The following is a 24060-nucleotide window of genomic DNA, read 5'->3' as shown; positions in this document are numbered from 1 at the left end:
GCCTAAAATTCCATTAACATTATTACTTGAATTTACCACAAGAACAGACCTTTGGGTGCATGCTATGCATTTTTGCCTCTATTTTTAATTCTTCCTTTGCTCCCTCTTGCTCTAGGAAGTTCTGACTCCTACCAAAGAAACTGAGGTTGTGACACTTTTTGTAAACCTGCTCTTCCAGCCTTTGTTTCCATAAGGTTTCAGAGTAAAGGCAGTCAAGGGATCAGATTAGTTTTCCTGGTAGAGGTATTTGTTTGGGAAGCTTTCCACTGTGCAGCACAGGAGAGGGACTGGTGCAGTGTGAAAACCAATTAAAACAAAATAAAGGAAATGGACGTAAAAAGACACAAGTTCATTTCCCCTTATTAAAGATCTTCAAATTACTCTTTCAAAATTATTTTCAAATTGCTGCAGCTATAACTATATATGCTTGGTGTTGTAAGCATAGACGGCAGGTTTGAATAATTTTTGGTGGGGCCCAAAATGGTGGCCCCCCCCCACTCCCGCCCTGTAAGCCGATATAAAATGAAGCTACAACGCGTCAGTGCCACAAGATTACAAGGTTGGAGAAGGGGTAGGGGGTTCCAGGGGCCAGTCAAGGGACAAGGAGCAGGGGAGGTTGGATGGGGCAGAGGTTCGGAGGGGCAGTCAGGGGACAGGCAGCAATTGGATAGGCATGGGAGTCCAGGGGGTTTATCAAGGGACAGGTAGGGGGTGGGGTCCTGGGGGGAAGTTGGGTGGGGTCTCAGGAGGGGGCAGTTGGGGACAAGGAGAAGGGAGGCTTAGATAGGGGCTGGGGTCCCAAGGGGCAGGCAGTTGTCTCGGGAGTGGGTAACGGGGGAGAAGGACCAGTGGTGCTTAGATAGGGGGTGGGGGTCCTGGGGGGCAGTTGGGGCAGGGGTCTGGGGAGGGGGCAATCAGCGGCCAGGGGCTGGGATTCAAAGGGCTCTGAGCTGCTGGCAGCCGCGGGCAGCCCAGAGCCCTCTGATTCCCAGCCGCGGCTGAGATTTAAAGGGCTCTGGGCTCCCCACGCCTGCAGGCAGCCCAGAGCCCTCTGATTCCCGGCCGGGCTGGTTTGTTTACCTGCTGTGTCCGCAGGTTCGGCCGATCGCGGCTCCCACTGGCTGCGGTTTGCTGCTCCAGGCCAATGGGGGCTGCGGGGAAGCGGCGTGGGACAAGGGAAAATCAGGTGCTGAAGGGAGTGGTTTTAAGTGCCATGTTTTTGAAACCTAGGGGTTTTCCACTCTTAACCTTCCCAAAAATGTTGTGTCTGGTATATTTCCATGAAGTAAAAAGTTCTATCCTTACATTTCATGGTGGATTTCCCTATTTATGACAGCTCATTGCTGGCAGTTATGCCACATGGCATTCTGTAAAACACAGTACAGTAACTACTGATCTTGACTCCTTATGCTTGAGTGTTGCATATTGAGTCAGATTTTCATAGCTAGTGAAAATGTGACATGACCAAAGTTCACCATTGTTTAACAAAAATGAAAATTAATCCATACTACACTGGTTCTCAGTAACGATCAACAAAGAGAGCTTATTTAGTTGGTTATGTGACTAAAGGATATACTGGTGTACACTGTATCTATATTGTAGACATTGGAAAGACATATTTACATTGTTACATAGTGGAAAGTGTGTTAATAGCTCAGTAGGTGACCAGGACAAATATTATCATTTATTACCACTGTTTACAGCTGGTCAGCCTGGTGTTTACTCACCCTGATTACATACTTAAACTAAACCTCTTATCTATTAATTCTCCTGATTGTGTATAACAAGCTTGCTACTGTACTTATCAGCTAAAACATAAGGGATTTGGGGGAGAGGGGAGTCAGTTTTACTGCATAGTGATAAAACCAAGGCTCTAGAAGTAGACTGGGAGCATTTAAAGGCACCCTTTGCCTCAGCTGGTTCTGATCTCTTGCTCTCCCCGGGATCAGGGTAGTTTAATACATGTGTGTGTTTAACAAAAATAAAACAAAACTCTCCAGCTAGTCCTGATAGGATACTGCGCCTCAGTAAGCAAAGAGATATTATACTCCTTACTTTATGATTATAAATTGTAGACCCATCATCACTTTTAAGAATGAGCCTGTCTTCTAACCTCAGACACTGCATATCTGTTTGTTTTATTTATTTATTTTTTTGGACTTTCCCCCAGACTTTTAAAAAAAAAAGATTTTAGAGACTACACTAGACATATAAAGGACAGAGGTTTATTAAAACTAGATTTCCTTCAGCTGTAAGACATTGAGGCAACATGTGCTTTGGAAAGCCTTATTCCCTCCCATTCATGTTATTACTTTTTGGAGGCCTTAATTCTGAACATAACAGGTGTTGTGGGTTTTTTGTTTGTTTTTTTTTATGGTAGGAATTTGCAAACTTGTACAGTATTTTGCCATTCAGTATAGGTAAAACTCCAATCAATCAGGCTCCAACTGTCAGTGAGAAGTTGTGTCCTAGAGTTCCAGTGACATAACCAGGCCTTGAATGTACAAGCATTAGCGTGGGTGGTGGGGAAAGGGAAGGAATCAAGAATCTCTCTTTCACAGCATGCTTAATTATGTAATTTTTAGCACATGTGAGACTTGACGTGCACCAGGACAGTCAGGTGCTAAATATCATAAGGCTTCACAGTGAGAATAAACTGAGCTGATGTGCCCAGCCAGGCTAAATTAGTCATTTGCAAAATTACCCACTTCTTACGTTCTTTTTTTATGACAAAAATAACGCCCCCTAAAACGTTAAACTGTTTCACTCTGTTGGGATAACACATTGCATTATCCTGCTTGTAAATCTAATTCTCACAGAGTCAAATTCAGACTTCTTGTAATTGGGTGCCACTTTGTTGGACCCTGTTGGAATGGCATTCACTAACTAGTTTAACCACCAGTATATGACATGGAGAGCGAATCCTGGATAAATGTCAGCTTGTTCTGGCCATATTTGTCAAGAAACACCAGAAAACTACCAGCTGCCAATGTGGCATTTTTATTATATAACTCAGTGCCAGACTCTTACTGATGTGGCCACTTTCCTCTCTGTGTGGTTGTATGACTGTACTTGGCTCATACGCTGAGTACCTGTGCATATTTGTCTCAAAAGCAAATATATTGAGCCTTACCTATTCTTTTATGGTATCAACCAACATTGTTTAATTTGGATGATCACAAGACACTGTTTCTGCCATATTTGCTATTAATTCGAGTGTTCATAAAGAATGCTAAACAGTGAAATTTGTGAAAAATCTAGCACAACAAATACATCACCCTTCATTTTGCTTTTGAAAGTAAATTTTATTTTATCCAATTCATTTATAATGGAAAGCTTTAATTAAAGTTTAATGTATTTGTCAATTTTAAATTACACCATCAGAACTCTGTAATTTACTGGTTTATCCTGTAATCAAGTTTAATAGTTCTAAAATACTGAAAGCTATAACATCTGCATAAGCAACATATCTGTTTCGATATTGATTAGGGTGTTACATCTGACAAACATGACAAACACTCATTTAAAAAAACGAGTAAGCTCTAGGGTTCTTTGGATTAAATGTAAGGCCATTGAATGGCTTAAAAACTAGCTGAAAACGATTTATCTGCCTAAATGATAACCACTATTTTGGGGGCTGAAAGTTGCATTATTGCCTTCTCAACTGTGCAGTTAAGTTTCCTTTTGAAAACCGGCAGTTTGCGTGTTGGAGAGAGACTCTGATTTTATTCTTTGTATGTAACTGCTCTAAAAGTGTGTGTGGGGGGAGGGGTTCAGTCTGAAACAGTAAATTAGGTCTACTGTCATTACTTACAACATGCGCTGATTTCTGTTGTAACTCATTTTAACTTACAAGGCTTGTTTTTCTGTAAAGAGTGGAGAAAACAATTCTTTGGCATTAAATATGTACAGAGCACATAGCGCTTGAACCCCAGCACTGGATAGAGATTTTCTGTACTGGTGCAACTTCACTTCAAATAACTAAACAGGGTATTAAATCCAGCTAAGCAAGGCCCCCTGAGTAGATAGTGGTAGCTATCATGAAGAAGGAAGTTCCATTATTTCAAGTGACAATGCTTTGCAAGAACCCATAAAATACGAATGAGAAAACACAGGCTTTGATATGCCAACAGCAGAAACTACCATGGAGACTAAAAGGGGGTGGAGGAGGCAGGAGACATGTCTACTCAAGTGGCATGAAGGGCAGTTACCTGCAATGAAGATCTGTGTTTTTTTTCCTACACCCCCAGCTGCTACCCCAGCTGAAATATCAGATACAGTTGTTTCTTTAGGGACAACAGAGAGGCCGAATGTGTAGCAACTGTTTGAAGAACTGGATTAAAGGATTTCTCTTGAAGCTAAGAGAAGGGATGTTATTTGCATTGTGCCTGGAGATAAGCCTCTGGTTTCTAATGCAGCAAACTGTATCCCCTTCAAGTACTTAAATGTAAAATTTTTCCGTAGGTATGAGAGTGCATAGAATCTTGAAGAAAACTCTTTCTTGGCATTTCTGGTCCTAGAGACTCCACCATTTAAAAATTAATATGTATGGGAATTCAGATAGGAATATTGTGCTATACTGATTGGGTAACAGTTATGCTTTATGCAAATAGTATTCAGTCACTCGCTGGGCAGAAAATTAGTTTATTTCATGCAAAAATACAGTGAGCATCATTTCAAACTAAACCACTGAGATTTCTTGATTATTTTAAAAAAGTCGTTAATTTTAAATATCTCTTTAACTGAAGTTTTTTAAAAATAAATGTTCTTATATTGCGGTATTTTGAAACGGACACTGCTGTAGTCTATTGCTAAATAATAATCATTCCTCTGATAGAATGCTTAATCTTTAGCATGCTTCAACTCCCTATTATTAAAAGAAGCCAGTTGAAATAGAAGTAAATGATATTAATTTTTCATAATTTCTTACAAAGAAGCGACTACTTACAGTGCTGTTACAAAAGTTGCTTTCCTTGTTCCAGTAAAACTTTTAAATATGTGGATTTGTTTTTCTAAAGCACATATATCTGGGCAATATTATTTAATTCACTTTTTAGTGGACTTAAGTATTTTACTAATGAAGGCCCAAATTGTAAAGCAACAGCTCCTTGGAGAAGGCTTAGAGAAAACTCCTGTTGTAGGAAATTAAATAAACATTGTCCATTAATCATACTGCATGTCAGCCACCAGACCTCTCTCTCGATTGTTCTTGGTGAATGTGAGGAACCATTAGATGTGTGAGGTCCTTAAAGGTCTGAGTAAGTCAAAGGGGAAGAGTTTAAAAAAATGCCATCATTAGCACATGAAAGAGTCTTCAGAGTGGACAGAAGAAAACATTTGCTGTATAGGGCTAGTTACATTTCTTAATTTTTTCTCCTCTCTTTTTTTCTTTTTTTAACTTCATTTGTTTAACTAAAGTCCAGATGTGATCAAAATATTAGGGTCAGTGATAAATTTCTGCTGGATTTTTGTTGTCCAGGAATTGATACTTGAGCACTTGTGATAAAGTTGTATGGGAAAGTTAATACCTTGAGTTTGCAAAAAGCCCCGGGTTTGTTGATAAGCAAATACACTTCTAAGGATAAGCAAATATGCTTTCTGGGCATTCACATGCCTGGAATAATACCTTCCCTACATCATACCTACCATGTAGGTAATGCTACATGAAGCAATTTTCACCATTGGTGAAATATGTATTTGTGGAAAAGCAAATTATTTTTCAGTTTTGCCTGGGTTTCTTTTCCGGGAGGGGGTGGGAAGCAATTTTGGCAGATGGGAAAGGGTGTTTTTGCTGTGGAGTAGAAAAATTGCTGTGAAATTTCTCTGCAAAACCTTTGAGTGCTTGAAATAGCTTCATGGAAACTTAGTTTTGAACAAAAAGTGGAATGTTTGCATCCTGCATTCCCCACTGCTGCCCTCCTCCCCCCACAAATAAAAATTTCTGTGGTCAGTGTTCGAATGGCAAAATTGTACTGCCCTGAGTCAAACTGGTCAATGCTTGCAAAGCAAAGATGTTTAACATAGTTATAGAAGTAGGACAAGGGGAATTTATTAGTTGACCCGTGCTTAGTAGAATACGAAGTACTCCCTGAGCCACATTTTCTGCCTGTAGTGTGCACCCATTTGCGTACACAATGGCCTTCTAAATGCACAGATGTGGTAACTGTGTATGCAAAGGAGTACAAAATGGCATGCACATACTTCTTGAAAATTTGGACCTGGGTGTAATGCACAATAATACAGTGAGATGATCTGAACAAATCTTCCTCAATAAGGAAAGCTGAATCATGCTTTGAATTCAGTGTAATAATAATACCTGATAGAAAACATGAAAACATTCAAACTGCGGAACTGAAAGGTAAACTATTCAGCTTATTTAAAGTGCATGCACTATTTAGATGGTATTCAATCAGATTTTAACAATCCTCCACTTTCTCCTTTTGCTTGGGCCTACCTCCTCTGTAGCTGCTTTAAGACCTGCACTGGAACATACAGTCTTTCCTCTCTGAAACCAGGGAAGGAAAGCCAAAGGGATGCAGGCATTGGTAGACCCTGGCCCTAATAATATATTTCCTGACTATCAGCGATACTACGGTTATTTGCATCAGTTTCTCATATTTTTTACTCTTTATTATTATTATTATTATTTATTATTATTATTATAATACCAATAATACTGTGTTATTATCTATAGCTACCTGAGAGCTTCACAAGACGGGCAAGTGTTATAATCCCCATTGTACAAATTGGGTAACTGAAGCACAGAGAAGATAAGGGGGAGAATAGCTGAGCAGTCACAGCTATTATTGACCAGCATGAGTTTTTATTGCTCATCATTTCCAACAATCAGCGCTTAAATGACCTGCCCAAGGCCCCATGGAATCAGTGGCAGAGGTGGGAATTGAACCAGGTCTCCAGATTCACAACCCTGTGCTCAGCTGATTGGATCACAGCTTGTTCTTTAGGGGCACTTCCCTCGTTGGTGGAATTTATATTATGATTATTACATTCCTAGTGTTTTCTGGGTAAATAGCTTTTGGCATCATGATCACACCAATCTCCTTCATGAATGGCAAGGGGCCAAAACAATCACTTGTCCATCTTTCTGGGAGAGAGGAGATGGTTTCAAGTTATGACAGCCATTTATTCAAGTTGTCTTTTCCTGGATCGGGCACTGGAGTAATAACATGAGGCACACTGCACTTTCTGTGCAGTAGATGGTCAGACGTGACTACAGTAGTTTGTTTATGTAGTGGGAATATATGTACAGAGCACCAGTTGTCATATCATCTAAATATCAAGTATGTGATGAGCATTATACACCTGTAGCTATTGCTGTGGTGGTGTATCAGAAACAGCTCTCCTATAATTGACCATGGATAACCCAACTCTAATTAATCCGACTTCAGCTACAGGAACATTGAATTTGTTAAACCCCAATCCTACTAATAGAAGGCACTGTTGACAGTGAATAGACCAGGGCCAGTAGATTTAGAGTCTACTCCTTGCTCTGCTACTGGCTTGCTATGTGACCTTGGGTGAATCACTTAACTTCCCTAGGCCTCAGTGTCCCCATCATAAAATGGAAACTCTTAGAGATGTACAAATGAAACTGGTTAAATATGAGCTAAGTGGTATTTTGTTTATTTTATTTAAGTAATCAATCAGCCAGTCTAGCAAAGTTTTTTTTGTCATGGCTCAAGTTTCTAAATGTTGTATAAACCTTCACATAAAGAGCCATTGAGGCAGGAGTTGTTTGAACTTTGGTCTTTTTTTAAATCAAGATGCTAATATATCTTAGATCTAAATCTTGAATGTATTAAGAAAGATGAATAAAAATAACTTTTGACTGTGGTTAGCAACTTTCAGATTTTTAGTAGAGTATTTGACACTTTGCTCTATTCCAACCCCATTCCAAAACGACCTCACTTGGAAGAAAATTGTGGGAGGAATTTGAATTACTGCTGATCTTAAAAAAAATTTCCTGTGGAAACTTCCAATTTTTCAGCCAAAAACCTCAAACACAAGATTTCAGCAAAAATCTTTTGGATTTTTGGCTGGAATATTTTGACAAAAACGACATATATATATATATATATATATATATATATATATCATATATATATATATATATATATATTTGTGTGGAAAACAGACCTTTTCTGTGGAAACATTTTGTTTTTTTTCATAAAACCAATATTCTGTCAAAAACAGTTGTGATGGAAAATTTTGAACCCTCTGTATTCCAGTTTATAAGACCAAGAAACACATCCTTAGAAGCATGAAAGCATATAAACGTATCTGGAAAAGGGACACACACAGTCAGTGAAATTATGTTCCAGTCTTCTAAATTTGTGGACTCCCCCCCGTCAAAAGTCAATTACTTTTTAATTTTCATGTGTCTACACTATATAGAATATATCCTTTAAAGAACAGGACTATCCGGGGATCAAAACATTTTGATCCATTTCCAAATAGTGGGAAATAACTTGTTTGCCTTTACAAAATATGCAGAGAGGGGGCAGCCCACAAGGAGTAAAGATACAGCAAGAGTCTGTACTGTCAGTCAGAGGAGCTTAGGATTTCCAAAAAGCTTCAGGTGGCCTAAAAACCTGTCAGACTACCCCTTTTGCTACTGCTGCTGCTTTTAAAAGACAATAAACAACATTTGGGGAAGCATATCAATGCTTAGAGCAAAGCTTAGAGAATTAAACTGCTGTTCAGTGAAGAGGAGGAAAAGATTTGAGTGCCTGAGAACATTAGGGCCAACTTCAGTGCATGGAAATGAGGTATGCCCATTTACACCCGCAGGAAGTTTAGCTCGTAGTGTTTCCCAAAAGACTCAGAATTAAATACTTTTTAAAGCTCTGTTAACATTATGTGTTTGACTAAAACTCATAAAAGCAACAATGTTAGCTTGACCTGCTACTCCGCTTAGAAAATATTCTGTAACTCATTTTTGTGCATAATCCTAGGACAGAAGAGCCTGGGCCTGCAAAGAGATGAAACTATTGTTGAAACAAATTTTTAGATGGAATCGATTTTATTCTGAAAAGTTAATATGGTTTTGGTAGACCAGGAGCAAAAAAACCCTGGCCACTCAGAGGAGTATCCTTACCAAATTTTAGACTGCTTGAAAATTCCTAAGAAACAACAAAATTAAATTCATGCATCTCAGGCTTTATTTCCCACTGATGTACTTTCAGTTAACTCCCCTGTGCAGATTCCTCCTAAAGCACTTTCTATGAACAACACATACTACTGAGTATAGCATTAGAATAGAGGCTGTACTAGTTTCTTGGATATTATTTCTGATCTAGTGGCAAATGGTTGTTTCTTTCAAGGCATATTTTAGAAGTGCTATCACATGTTAGGGTATTGTTGATGGGAAATATCAAAGGCTAATAATAATCTATTATGCCCAAGTCTGAGGGAGGCTAGACAACATATCAAAGAATCTCCTACAAAAAAAGAGGCAAGCAAAAGGTGGTGAGAAGAGGAAGGTAACAAAAATAGTCAGAAATGTACGTGTGTGAAGAGATGTACTGAGATGAATATCTCCTGGGAGATGAGATGAGTTCCACACCCTAGGGCCCACCACACAAATGCATGATCACCTGCTGACCTGAGACACAAGGGTGGAATCCCTAGAAGGTGATAACTGATGGCTGGTTCAAGAATCCTTATTTGGATCCATTCCTTCCAGTTTTATTAACCCTTGTAATTGGAAATTGCTTTGCAAATTTAACATTATGCATCCTATGTGCCAATGTTTCAGAGGGTGCGCTGAAGCAGTCTGTGTTGAAACAGACTTATAAAGACAACTTGCTCACATCCCTGTCTGTTAAGACATTTTTAATACAGGTTCATTTGACTTCAGCAAATGACATGTGGATATAGAAGCATTTAGCTAGAAAGCTGTATTAAAGGCAAGACTGGTCTATTATAAATGCCTAGATAAATTTAGCTAGATCATTATTTAACTTCTCTGTAGCTGCTGTTCAGTTTGTCACCCTAAAGTTCAGTGAAGTTAAGGGCCACATTTTTCATTGTCCTTAACCAGCCTCTGAATTTGCATCTGCAAATTGAGCAGGTAAGTGATTGTTCTCACAAACTTGCATATACATACACACTGCATGTGCAGATTGGGTACCCAGCTACCTGATTTGTACCTGTGAGTACCAGTTGGTGTGTGACATACTTACAGGCCCCAGCACAAGCACTTTCAGCTGGCTTTAGGCACCCACAAAATTGGAACCTACGACTGAAATGTTGGCCCTATCTGCAGTTGGGCCTGAGATGTGTAAATAATATTTGGCATAATAAAAATAAAATAAGGGTCATTTGATTATACATATTCTGTTTTCATCCATTGCTAGTATTCCTGTAACTGCGGACTTGTTTTATACATGGAAATTTGAAAGTTAACCATTGCAATTCCTGTTTGCCATCAAATGGAGGAGAAATCATAGGTGTAGTTTGTCTTCTATATTTGGAGGGGGAGCTCCAATCAGGCCAATGGGGCCATGCATGGAGGGGCAAATTCTGTGCCTGCCCAAGGTTTGCCCTTGGGAAAGGCAACGCCCCCCTGCTCCTCCCAAACTACACCCATGGGAGAAAGCTAAGCTGTTTGTGAGTAGCCTACCTGAAACTCTTGCATTTTGTAAGCATGCTTGCAACAGCAGCATTCCTAATTCTCAGGATTTGGGACGAGGGTCACCAAACACAGATGTTTTTGCAATGAAACTGTGCACCTCCTAGAAAGTCACTGTAGTACAAGAAATGATAGATGGTGTTTTCATTTTGCTGCACAAAAGGGTCAAAATGGCATGGGGAACCCATGACAGCCCAACAGAGAAATGTTAGTTCTGAAAGGAAATTTATTTCATAGCTTCAGGGGAAGTTTGGGTGCTGTGAATAGATTCCCTCTGTCGGAGCGTAAAAATGTATTGTTTGTAAGATGATGCTCTATGTCTGACAGTCAATATATGTGTGTTATCATGGCAGTTACTTAAACAGATGTTAAACCAAATTTGGTAGCACAGTTTTACCCTATTGTTTAGATGCTTTTTTGAGAGAGCATTCTATGAATACAAAGATCAGGCAAATTATCAAAACTGTTTCTTCTTAGTGGGAATGGTTGAAGTTCATTTTGGAAATCGTTTGTGTTCCTGGTCTCTTCCTGCTAATCCAGAAGGGTAAATCCTTAACTCTATTGTGTCCCCGTTGAAATGTGGTTATAGAAGCATTTAGCTAGTTTTATTCTGTAGTATAATGTTACTCGATTCACTAAATATAGCATGGATACTTGTAGTATTGCACAACACTGCAAATTAGGCTCACTATATGAATTCCTAGCGGATGTATCCATGTTAGAAATATGGGTTAATTAAGGCTCTGTTGACTCTTCTGGATATTCTTTACCCCCTTTCTTCTTCCAAAGATGGCCTCTTTCTACATAATTCCATTAAACTGATTGTATTCGGAGTGGGTGGATTTAGGGGCAGTCCTCTCATCTTACAGAGCAGGGCCAATGAGCTACGTTCTTCCCACTGGGCAGCAACAAAAGAAAAGGTTTCCCAAAAGAAAAGAGGGGCACAAAAGATCAAAATTAGGTGTTTGTCCAGGCCTCTAGTATCACTTTCAAGTCAGTTTTTAAGAATGTGAACCAAAATCTTCTTTAGTAAGACTCAGATTGAAAATTGTAACCCAAACTAGTTAGCATTAGGATAGATCAAATGTTTTAAAGTGTATTATTAGTATAATACTGGAAGATGGCTTTTCCCCGCCTGTTTTAGAAAAAAGTTTAAACAGAATAATAAAAGCATAGGAACTGATCCAAAACAATCTGCACGTTACCAGAAGAAATACCGTGTTATGTTACTCTAAAGAAAAAAACCAGCCAAACAACCAGGATTTCTGAAATCTGCCTAGTCTTTTCATAAAGATTTAGAAACTCTTGAAATAGATCCTTTATTTCTGCAGCCACTCAGATACCTAAATGATAAGGTCAGGGAATTTCGTTCCGCAACTCACGCCCCCCCCCTCCTTTGCTGATTGTGGGCAGTAGGAGAGGTGATGTTTTTACTGCAAGGGGGTGTGAGGTGGTGTTTGTCCTGAGGCCCTTCAAGGGGATAGAACAAAGCTACAAAAGGGATATATGGAGCCTTTTCAGGTTTAGACAAATAAGCAAGAGCCATCCAAAGCCACAGAAAGCTAGACTGTTTAGTGGGATTGACTCACATCTATCATATGGTCTAGTTTCTACCCAAATAAACTTTCACAATGTTGTAGAAAGAAAAATTGTATCATTTCCCTTTCAGTTATTTGGAAAACATGAGTACCACAGACAGTCTCTGTTCCATCTTCAATTATCTTTAAATTGAAGTATTTGGGATGTGAAATTCTGGTAATTTGTAAGCTTTCAGAATGTGTCATTCTGTATTTTCAGAGCTGTGTTTTAATTCTAGTTACCTAAGGAATTCCAAGTCCCTTTTAAAAAAAAAAAGAAAACCTCCCTAAACACTCACAAATTAAACTAGTAAAAGTCACATAGCCACACAATGCACATATAGAAGATTGTTTAAAGTATAATGTGATAGTGTTGCTATAACAACTTTTTGTTTGTGTATGTTACCCATACATCTTATCTAGTACACATGCCTAGAGCAGTGTATAGACACATTTTTAAAAATATGGAAATATATTAAAAATATATAAAAAATGGTGAGAGGACTACTGAAGGGGGATTGCCTATTTTGGAAAGAGACTGCTCTCAATTATATACAATCATATATTGTAACACCACTTCAAACTTCTTATTTCATTGTGTTGTTTGATGCACTGGTCTCCCTCTCATTTGCCTTGTGTATCTGAAATGTATTTGCTTATTTTTCTAATAAGTTTCTGCTGTATTTACATTACTTTGCTTCAAAAGTGCATTTTTAAGGATAGTGTTTCTCACTGTTCTCCTTTTCCCACCCTTCCCCCTTAATAATTCCCCTGGACCTCTGTTGCTTGGAGCAGACTTTGGCTAGCCCCAGATTCTATGTCAAAGGCCATGACCCAGATGTCACAGCAGCCCATGCTGCTGGCCTCTTCTCTGAATAATTATCTGGAGTTTATTGTGTTGAAGGGATGGGCTTGGGGGCAGTGCAGTCACCCTGGAAAGCCAGACCAATGAACTATCCAGCCGGACTGCTACACAACAATGGACCTGTAGGTTATGCGCAAAAAAAAAAAAAAAGGGGGTGGGCGTGGGGGTAGCACAAAAGATTAAATTAAAAATGGGCATTTGGCCATATAAGTTTATCCTTAGAACTGAAACCTAAGGATCTAACCCTATCAGTTCTTTCTGCCTTTAAAGGGCAATAGTGTTTTCAAAAACTTTTAAATTGAAAGAAAAAACATGTTTTTAAATTGTTTTAGTATGTTAGGGCAACACTGACATCGTTCTCTTCTCCCCCTCCCCAGCTTTTTTAAATCACTATCTTGGGCTGAAAAGTATAAGTAGCTGGTATGCTCAGAATCTCAAGCACTAGAATGACAGTTTTCTTAAGCAATCCCATACAATTCTCATCCTGGAGGAAGGCGGGGCAGGAGGGAGAGAGAGCCTTTCTATCTACTGAGAAATCATTTTCTTTCCAGTGTGTCAGAGAACTGAGACGTTCAGAGCAGTGAGATATAGGAGAGTGTCCAGTATCTGGATTTAATATGAACCAGTAATAAGTGGTACTAAAATGCCCTATTTTCTTTAGGTTCCTTTATCTGTTTATGTCCCCAAGAATGATTTATTTTTTAAATTTCAAATTCAGCTTTTGGAGTGCTCTCTCGCCTTTTAAACCTTTATGAGTATTGAATCAAAGGCTGCTGGAGGTGGACTCGCTGTTCTGGGAGTGGGGGTGGGGGAGTTCTTTCATGGTCCTGACCTCGGATTCTTTCTTAATTTTATCTAGCCCTGACCTGTTGGCTCTGCTCTGGCTCCTTTCAAGGCCTTTGGAGCTTCACAAACATGCAGCAGCTGAAAGAAACAATGACAGGGGTTTTAGGGGCTGCAATATTACACTCTCTTCTAACCTCAGCTAAATAGTTTGTAAACAGATGCTTTCTATGATGCATTTGCCAGAAAGCCAAAATGTCGGCTGTGTTAACATCAGCAAACACAGCTCTATAAAATTCTTGATTTAGGACCATCAGTTTGTCCTGCAGGATGTTTGATGTGTAAAATATGCTCTTGGGAGCACACATTAAATGTTCTTCATCTCTCTCTCTCTCACTCTCACACACACACACACACACACCCCTCTTCCATATTATATATATATAAAAAATAATGTGGAAGGTCTATCTATATAATGGAAAATCTTTGAAGTTTTACAGAAAATACAGAACTGACAGTTGCAGAAAATCATTCTTAGTGATTTTCCTGGGAGTTCTGTTTGTGCAGTCTTGAGTGGAATGATTATATTTAATAATTTCACCAGTGGCAAAGGTATCAGGAGCTGCTTTTTTTGTTATCCTCTGATTTCTCATCCAAACATTCCTTCCGCACCACCCCCACTCTTTCTAGCAGTGTATTCATTGGAAGTGCATGATGACACCATCTGGCAGTAACAAGGTATAACTCCAGCAGATGGAACCAACCTGTGTGTGGGGAGACATTCCTTTCTCTCTCCATGTTGCTTTTATCACTTGGGGAAACATCTACAAAAGAAAGGCAATCTTTTTCCTTCTGTAAAATGGCAGTAACTGCTACTGTGATCTCCTCATATCCAGTGGTGATCTGGAGCTGGTTCGTGCGAACCAGTTGTTTAGTTTAGAAGCCGGTTTAGAATCGGTACTTAAAGGGGTGGGCAATTGGGAGAGGGAGGTTTTTCTGTCGTTACACCGGCCCACGGGCCATATCTGGCCCGCCTGAGCTCCCAGCTAGGGAGGCTCCCCAAGCCCCTCCCCTGCCTCCCCCCCCCTTGCGCAGAGCCTCAGCGTGCTGCACCACGGGCGCCAGCGCTCTGGACTGCTTCTGGGCAGCTCTGCAGCTCCTGCCGCTTTGAGCAGCATGGTAAGGGGATGGGTCTGTGAGCTCCAGCAGGCCGCACGGCATCCATACACGCTGCCCTGAGCAGCATGGTAAGGAGGCGGGGCTGGGGCTGGGAGGAGGGGTTGGATAAGGGGCAGGGAGTGGTTGGAGGGGGCAGAGGTTATGGGGGGGCGGTCAGGGGATGGGGAATGTGGGGGGTTGGGTAGGGGTTGGGGTCCTCAGGGGCAGTTAGGGTGGTGGGTCTCGGGAGAGGTTGGTCGGGGGGAAGGAGCGGGGGGGGGTTGATGGGTTGCGGGTTCTGAGAGGGGGGCAGTCGGGGGCAGGACGTGGGTGGGGGTCGGGTGGGGGGGATGGGACAGGGGGCTTGTACTCACTGGGCGGTTCTCTACTGGGTCTTCGGTGGCACTTTGGCGGCGGGTCCTTGACTCGCTCTGGGTCTTCGGAGGGCCCGCCACCGACACGCCACCGAAGACCCGGAGCGAGTCAAGGACCCGCCGCCGAAGAACCAGTAGGGAACCGGTTCTTAAGACTTTGGCAGCTCATCACTGCTCATATCCCAGCAGAAGCTAGGATTTCAACTTTCATTTCAGAGGCCACTGAGTGTCAGCAGAAGCTTAGTGTGTTTTGGACAATGTAAGGTGATCTGGTATATTTTTCTTTATTTGCCACAATGTTTTAGAAACTCTGGAACTAAATAAGAACATTGTGATGTTATTCATCGTAAGGAATTTGGTGCTCTGTCACATACACTGTAACTCAGTTCCGGCACATTGGTGGTTAAGTCCTTGTTTACATTAATAGACTGGCTACTTTTATACCAGTGTACAATAAAGGGCATTTCTGGTACCATTTAGAATAAGTACATTTGGAAGTGGGTGCCTTAGTTTGAAAATTTGGCCCTGTATATTTAAATAGTATTTAGATGGTAATTTCATGTAGCTTTAAAAGTTTCCATTCAATCTAGTCTTTTAAAGAGTTATAAAAACTTACTTAGGACACAAGGATTCCTAGCTGACTGTCGTTTTGTAAAGAGTACTCTTTTATTTTGACATTGATTGGCTTCACTAAAAGGGAAGTGAAAGATTTGCGAGAACCAGAGCTGATGTCAATAGATATAGTTAAGTAAATTGTAAAATAGTTATGCTTAATAAAGCATGGCAGGCTCTAAAATACTTGAGTAGCAGTATTGCCAAGAAGTCAAGTCTCCTTGACTTTTCACAATGCTCAGCAGTTCTCTGGATTCCTTGTGCATAGTAAAATTCTATAGTAATGTTGCCCTCATTTTCCTGGAGAATGAATTGACTTTCCATGAAAATAGGACTGTAACTTGAGAGCTCCTTTTTAATTGGATTCCTGTATAATCCATCACCATTCAGTGCCGAGACATCAGGACCATTCTGTTATATGAAATACTGAATAAATATGGATAACTTAATAGAAAAAAACCACTTCCTGGAATCAGATTTTTCTTATAGCCCTTACTTGATTTTGATAACTCATGTATAGCAGTAATAATAATATGCTATAGCTATAGATATGCTTAGTAACTGTGAATTGCATGGGTATAACCACACCTTTGGAATCGCATGAGATAAAGTACAGGAGTGAAACTTTGTTACCAAGACCTCTTATGAGAAATTTTAACCACTTTCACAATTTTCTGTTATTTCAGATTATAATATATGCTTTTTAATTGAAAGTCCAAAATGCAATTTAAAATTTAAGTAAACATAATTTTAAAATGTGTTAACCTTATTTAGCTGTGTAGTTTTACTGTATGAAACCTGTTAGCTGCTGAAGAGAGAGAATACTCCCCCCTAGTGTCCTGTGAGAAACATCAGATAGTAGTAGTGGCTCACTGAGGTATTTTGTGGGAGGGTGAATTGAAGGGATGTGGATTACAAAATATCATTTCACCAGAAGATACTAAAAGTACCTACAGAAACTGCACAGCTTTTCAGCCTAGTAAGAAGATTCTGTAGGTCCTACATCAAGACTAGTTAAATATTAATACTTTTGAGCAAAGAAGGTTAATCTCTATCAGGATCATTTAAGTAAATATGTTTTAAAAGAATCCATGTATTTTAGACACATTGGCTCTTGCCGATGCTTATTTTATTGAAATCTCACTATCAAAGTACAATTTATGGTTGAAGTCGTATATATTTTTTTTAATGTTGATTTTATTGCTGGTACCAGATATATGGACCAGATCCTCAGCATAACTTCACTGAGACCTCTGGAGCTATGCCAGATAATATCATCTGAGCATCTGGTCTATAATGTTTTCACAGTTTATGCACTAGTTTATGTACTGTAAAGTACAATTACAGTAAAACTTGTGAAAACATTCTAGAGTTAGATTAAACCATTCGTTCATAATTATATCAAACTATTCAAATATATCACACCCAGTAAAGAATGTCTTTACTTTCTATTCAGTTTTTTAATTCAATTAAGATACTGAATTTTGTGTGAAGTTGGTTAAGTGAATCCCTAAACCCAGTTGTTGCTGAATAGCAACAATCTTTTGTGGCAGGGATGTGTTACTTCCGTGCATGAGCGATGGCCTCTGTGGGTTTTGCATTGACTTATGAGGTTCTGAAGCCACCCCATTGCTGTCTAATGTACATGGATGGCATATTTTAAACTCCAGACTCTCAGACCCCCAGGTGGGCATGCCATCACCAATCTTTTATCAGTGATTTATGTTTAAACTGTTCAGGATACCTATACTGGATAAAGATAAGGAAGCCCCTTAAGTTTGTTTTCTCTCCAAGGATATGCCTGGCTTTAGGGAAAGACTGTTTGATCCAGTTGATGAACTGTAAGATAAAAGTGTTTATGCCAAGTCTGTATTGGGATTGCCACCTAGGAATAAATCATATCTCAAGCCTGTAAATCAACCCAACAAATAATGCCTTTCATATTCTAAATACAAGCTATTTCAAAACAAAAATATCTTCTTTCCCCTTCATAAAATAGATTGTGAAAATTCCTTTTCCTGATTTATCTGAGCTAGAAACAGACCTGTAGGTATTGATGACTTTGTTTTGCATATGGTAAAGTCTTGACCAATATATCTTTTGCAGATATCCTTTGAATTGGATATTGTACCAATATTATGAGAGTAATTTGTGATTTTATATTGTTTCCTCTTACATCTTTTTTTTCCCTTTTGTCCTTTTTGATCTCCGCTCTTTTTAGATTGTTTCAGTCCAGTACATAGTGCTGCAGCCTTTAGTAGTAACAGGCTATAATGCCAATATGTGCTTTCTCAGCCATGAAACCTAGAGTCTTGTGAAATGCAGCAATGCATGGCAGCTTAGTAAACTCTCTACAAGGATTATGGATTCAATTTTTAATCTAGACAACCTAGCTAGGAATTGACCCATGCTGTCTCAAGTGTAGCAGATTTGTTATGTAAAGAACTTTGCTTTTAAACAGTAAACACAATTCAGAGAGCTTCCCGTGTTAAAAAGGATAAGATTGCTTGTGTGTCTGTCTGTCTCTCTCTCTCTCTCTCTCTATATATATATATAATGTTTTTTATGTGATCAGTCTTTGAAGCTTTTCATATTATGCCAGAGTAAGAGCAATTGTATTAAATTTTGTACTTGATGCAGACTACTGCAGATGCTTTTATTTTAAAAAGTCTGATTAAAAATAGTATGACGGGAAGATGTTTTTTAAAAGTTACTTTATTGACTTTTGGCAGTGAAATTCTCCCTCCACTCCCCAAGTCTTATCAAGTGTTAATGAGGAATTCAGGTTAAGAAAAAAGCAGTGAGTATAAACAGACCTCACAGGCTCATTCAGCTCAGCAGGATATTAGGCCTTAGCTATTCTTCATTGCACAGTGAAGATGATCAGTTCTGGGTGACCACTTTCAAAGGCCACAAGGCGTTTTTGAAGGTGCTCTGCAGGATGATAGATTGTCATGTCTGTCATCCTGTGTCTTGCGGAAATGCAGCAGGGGTCTCTTCTGAAGGAACTTATAAAGAAAAGGATAGACGGTGAAACTTGGTCAGTTGAATACCACTTGGCTATATGGTGTCTCTTTAAAGGCCTGCTAAGTAGTATTTGAATTCCAGATTTTGCTAAGAAAGGATGGGAGAACTCAATTCAAATAATAAATGAAAAACAGCTCCTATAAACCTCACCACAAAAATCATTCTCTGGGATGTTGAAATAAGTTCTTATAACTAAATGTAAGTTAAAAAATAAAATTTTCTTAGATCTCTCAGCTAGAACAGAGGAGCCTAAATATCATGTGCTGGTGTTTCTGGCCAAGCAGGAAGCCCTGGAAAGAATTAGATCCCATTTTTATGAGATTCCTATCCTAATTTTTCAGTGCCAAGAAGTTTTAATAGTTAGGATTTGGTATATCTCAACTTTTGGATACTTCGGATGTTCATCTCTCTCTCTCATTTTTGGTTTTTCAAATGCTCAGATGTTTTTCTCATTTCCTTTAGTTACTTGGGACAACCATGATATCTTGACATTCTGCTGAAATTTCCAGTTTTAAAACCCATCCAGACATATTTTCTTTTATTTTTTTCCTTGAAATCAATCTAGATATCTGTATCTGCCTTTCTAATTGTAGTCTGTGGACTAATAGCACTTGACTTAAAAGATTTATAAAGATATATTTTCGGGTTAAAAAAAATTAAACAATATTCCTTACCTGTGTTACTACAGCACTTTATTATTTAACATTGACAGAATGTTTAAAAATAATTTTCCTTTTATCGTTTGTTGTTTACTTGTAGCATTATATTCTGCTTGGACAGTGAAAACATATTGTTCAGTTTCACTTTTTGATTCTCATATGCACTTATTTGCTGCAAAGTTTGTTTTAAACACAGCAGGGGAGAATTTAAATCCAAACAAACTCTTTCACTGACAACTTAAAATCATGAAATCATTTGTATTAAATTTGGTAACAAAAAATAATTAAAACAAAGTCTTCACTTGCAGCATTACCTACCCAACAGAATCCCATTAAAAGTTGTTGTTTTTCTTTAATCCCTCCTAGATATTGTCTGAGTATATGAATCTACCAAAGTTAATATATTCATTTATTTCAAAACCATCATGAAAGCATTTTACAAAATATAGATTGTGACACTTCTGTAATGATAACTTAATAATTTTCAGGTTAACAAGATTTTGTTAAGATGGTACTGGACCTGCAGAGGGAGCTAAGGATTTAACTTAAGCAAAGGGTCATATTTGTTTTAAGAAATGTCACTGAATTAAGTCCACTCAAATTGTCTGAGATGGGCTGCATTAAATACTAGTTTAAACAGAAAAGAAGATAGTTTAATTTCAGAAAGAATAAAATTATGATGCAGACATTTTAGGATGAAGAAAATACCAGATAAGGCCAACACACTCTTGTAAATTCCGTTTTAACTTAAATCTTCTTGGAAGGAAATAGATCCTGTATCCACGAACAATAACACAGGAAAACATCCTAACAGATCTCCCAATGCTATAGCACTATAAGAATTCCAGCAATAGCAATGGAGAGTTTATGTAGCAGCAGCAGAATATTTACTCCTTAAAGGGACACTTATCAACTTGAAAATCAATCTGAAAACTTTATGTACACTCTTGTTGCAAATAACACACAAATTTAATAAAACTGAGAGATTAGAAGAAAAAAATACACTTTTTCTCTATATTTTTCAGTTTGTTTACTTTGGTGAAGATTTTCAAAGGCTAGAAAGAAAAGGCCTAAGCACGTTTGGTAGGATTACTCTTAGGCCTACCCCAAAGATCCATCTAAAACCCACCAGGGAAGCAGAAAAACCCTTGGAACAAAATGTTTAAAGGATTTTTTTTTTAAATTAGGACATAAAGGGAGCTGTATTAGAAAACAGAAGTTTTAAAAACTAATCAGCTTAAAAAAAAAAATCAGGTAGACAGTGACCCATTAAGCAAGCCAGAATCAGCTTTAAAGAAAACCCCTAAAAGCTAGTGTTATAAGTCAGAAGATGTATTAATTAGCATTATTGTATTCACTGTGTAAACTCTGGAGGCCCACGGCCATATAATTTCTGCCTGTTTCTTGGTTGATTCCTGTCCCACCCTCCTGTCTTTGTCCCATCTCACTCCATCCTGTATCTCCAGAAACAAATCTCAGTATCTGGAATTAATCTACACTCTCTACTCCAATAGCCTACTTTATATTCTGAATGTTATTTCTATGCACTGAATAATGGTCAGTAAAATCCAGCATTACAGCCACAAGAGTGAGCCACTGCCGTGGAAGGAAATTGAGATTCATCCCACTCCACTGAAGTCTATGACATAACGCTGGTTTAGGACAATGGGAGCAAGATTGGAATTACTCTCTGATTCTAGTGAGCATGTTTTGAACCAGAATTGTAATAGGATCAAACGGATCACAGCAGCATCCTAGTGTTTCTGTAGATATTTGAAAATCTGTATTCTTCGTTTGTAATCTAATTATTCCTTTTCTGTCTGTGCAGATCCCAGAAGAAAGTACCATGTAAGGCTATTGGCATATAATAGCATGGAAGAAGGTTACCAGGCAGACCAAACAGTCAGTACTCCAGGATGTGTCTGTAAGTGTTGAAGCTGCATTATCCAGTCTAGTAACAGCCGAGCAGTTCAGGATCCATAGCAGCCCTGCGTGTCTGTGTTTTTAATCTAATAAAATATCAATTTATAAAACTTTTTTAAAAAAATCACAGCATTTGTGACAACTACAGATCCCCCAAATCCTCCCCAAGCACCATTTAGCAACAGTCTTCTGTTGTACTTATAAAACGTAAAATACAACTGGGAAAAGAAAGATAAATAGCAAGCAGCACTTCCTTCCTTTGTCGTTCTGGTTAGTCCCTACATCCCGTCAATGGTTTTTCAGAGATATTTCCACTGTTCCTGCTGATGTTTTATACCCATTTTTAATTAGACTAACGGGACTGATTTCTTGATGTGGTGCTAATTTTCACTAGAAATCATGTAACAGTCTGAACCAAACCCCTGCGCGCCGTCTACCCTTGGGGAAATATCAGATCTGGATCCAAACTTATCTACCCAGATTTATTTAATCTGCCAACATTTGTAAAGAGTTCATGAAACAAAACTTGCTTCTCTTGTTTAAACAGCTGTCCGTGATCGTATGGTTCCTCCTCCACCACCACCCCACCACCTATATGCCAAAGCTAACACTTCATCATCTATCTACCTCCACTGGGGAAGGCCTGCATTTACCTCTGCACAAGTCATTAACTACACCATTCGCTGTAATCCTGTGGGGCTGCAGAATGCCTCTTTGGTGCTCTACCTTCAAACGTATGTACAGTTCTGCAAGTTAATATTCTTTGTTCCCCGGATCCTTCCTCTTTACTGTCTCATCTGTGATTACCGCTTACTGTAATATTTCTCTCCAGCTGCAAGACAGGTACTTTTCCCAGGCTTCTGCCAGTTCTGATTTTTAGGAGGTGCTATTAGAACACCGTAGTTCTTCACCTTTGTTGACAAACCAGGTCTCCTCCCTGCCACTTTCTCTTCACTGAGGCAGAGGTGTTCGATTCCAGCCCTGCTCCGCAGTGTAGCTGGGTCATGGAATGAGGACATGAATGTTGAGTTGCTTGTCAGTGATGTGATGGAAGTTTAATGTATCTCTGAGCTCTTCTTTGTCCAAAGAAAAGAGAGACTGGAAGAGTGTTAATGAAATCGATGTGCTATTTACAGATAAACTTGGCAAAGATAGGACATGGTCAAGTGATCTAATCCCAGAATTAAACTACATAGCTTGATCTCAGCGTGCCACTGAGTGCACTGAGCCCTGCGGAGTGGTGCAGAATCCAAAGCCTGCCTGTGTGGCAGGGGACAAGTTCCCATGGAGAGGCAGCACAAGCATCAGAGGAATGCATGGCTCTGCAACTGTACAGGGAGGGGGAGTCTGTCTGTGGTCACCTCTCCAGCTGGTTGAGATGGGCACACAGCAAGGGCTGGCCAGCCTTCCAACATGCTGCTACTCCATTAAGGCTGCCTGTGTTTGAGGCCATGGTGCTCATCAAGAAATAGCCAGGTCCCTGCCTAGTCCATGTCTGTGCATATGGCCCCTATAGTTGCAGCTGATAGGCGTAGGGGAATTTGGTGAGAGAGAGACATCTCTATTCACCTGCTGCCACCTAGATTGCATGTGTGCAGCCGGTGTGGCATCACACTCCCTCTGCTTGCTTCTGCATAGCCAGATGCTTGTGGACTCTGTTAGAGATGTGTATGTGTAACACACTCCACTCGGAGCACAACTAGGGATCTGTACCAGCAGGATCAAGCTGTGCTCAGCGCTTTTGTGGATCTCATGGATAGGGCTGCCCTTTGCAACACTGGCAGGATTAAATCCTACTTGTAGTTCTGACATACCCCTCTATGACCTTGGTCCCAAATTTTTCTTTAGTTTTGGTGCCTGATGTGAGATGTTGGCTGTTTTTCAGTGGTGGTAAGTACCCACAACTCTGCTTAACTTCAGCTGGAGTTGTGGGTGCTCAGGATGCCTGGAAATCTAGCCTGGATGTCTCCAGATGAGCATCCAAAATTAGAGATCACTTATGGCATTTGAGCCATAATCTCCCTGCCTCAATTTTCCCATTTGTAAAATGGGGTTAATATTTACCTGCTTTCACAGGGGTGCTGTAAGGCTTTGTTAATGCTTGTAAAAGACTTAGACGATGAAAACTTCTGTCAGTGCTAAGTATTTTGATTGTGTTAATTAATAATAAAGTATTCCACAGGTGTATAGGAAAGGAGAGTGCTGTTTTAAAACCTAGGTTTTATTTTATTACGAATACATTTCTCTCCATTTCTCTGACTTTAAAATTAGATGCGGTATAATTTTCACATTGTTACTTGTACTTAAAATAACTGCAGCAGGGCAGTAAACTCCCATTTCTGACAAAAATAAAAAAATTCAAATACAGGCTTGCAAAATTTGAACACAGAAGATGCAGACAGTACACGGGAGATTAAATAAATGGCCA

General features: G+C 39.3%; 1 protein-coding gene across 1 annotated transcript in view; it reads left to right on the top strand.

Moving 5' to 3' along the window:
- PRTG (protogenin) overlaps positions 1-24060 on the top strand; it is a 120897-nt gene that overhangs the window by 86410 nt on the left and 10427 nt on the right. Inside the window, exons 12-13 of the mRNA XM_044980810.1 lie at positions 21538-21633; positions 22180-22366. Coding sequence (XP_044836745.1) covers positions 21538-21633; positions 22180-22366 — 283 coding nt within the window. The remainder of the gene's footprint in view (positions 1-21537; positions 21634-22179; positions 22367-24060) is intronic.

Source organism: Mauremys mutica, chromosome 11 (assembly GCF_020497125.1).
Source record: "Mauremys mutica isolate MM-2020 ecotype Southern chromosome 11, ASM2049712v1, whole genome shotgun sequence".
Taxonomy (NCBI): Eukaryota; Metazoa; Chordata; order Testudines; family Geoemydidae; genus Mauremys; species Mauremys mutica.
Note: the sequence above shows the minus strand (reverse complement) of the source record. Positions and strands in the feature narration are given on the sequence as shown.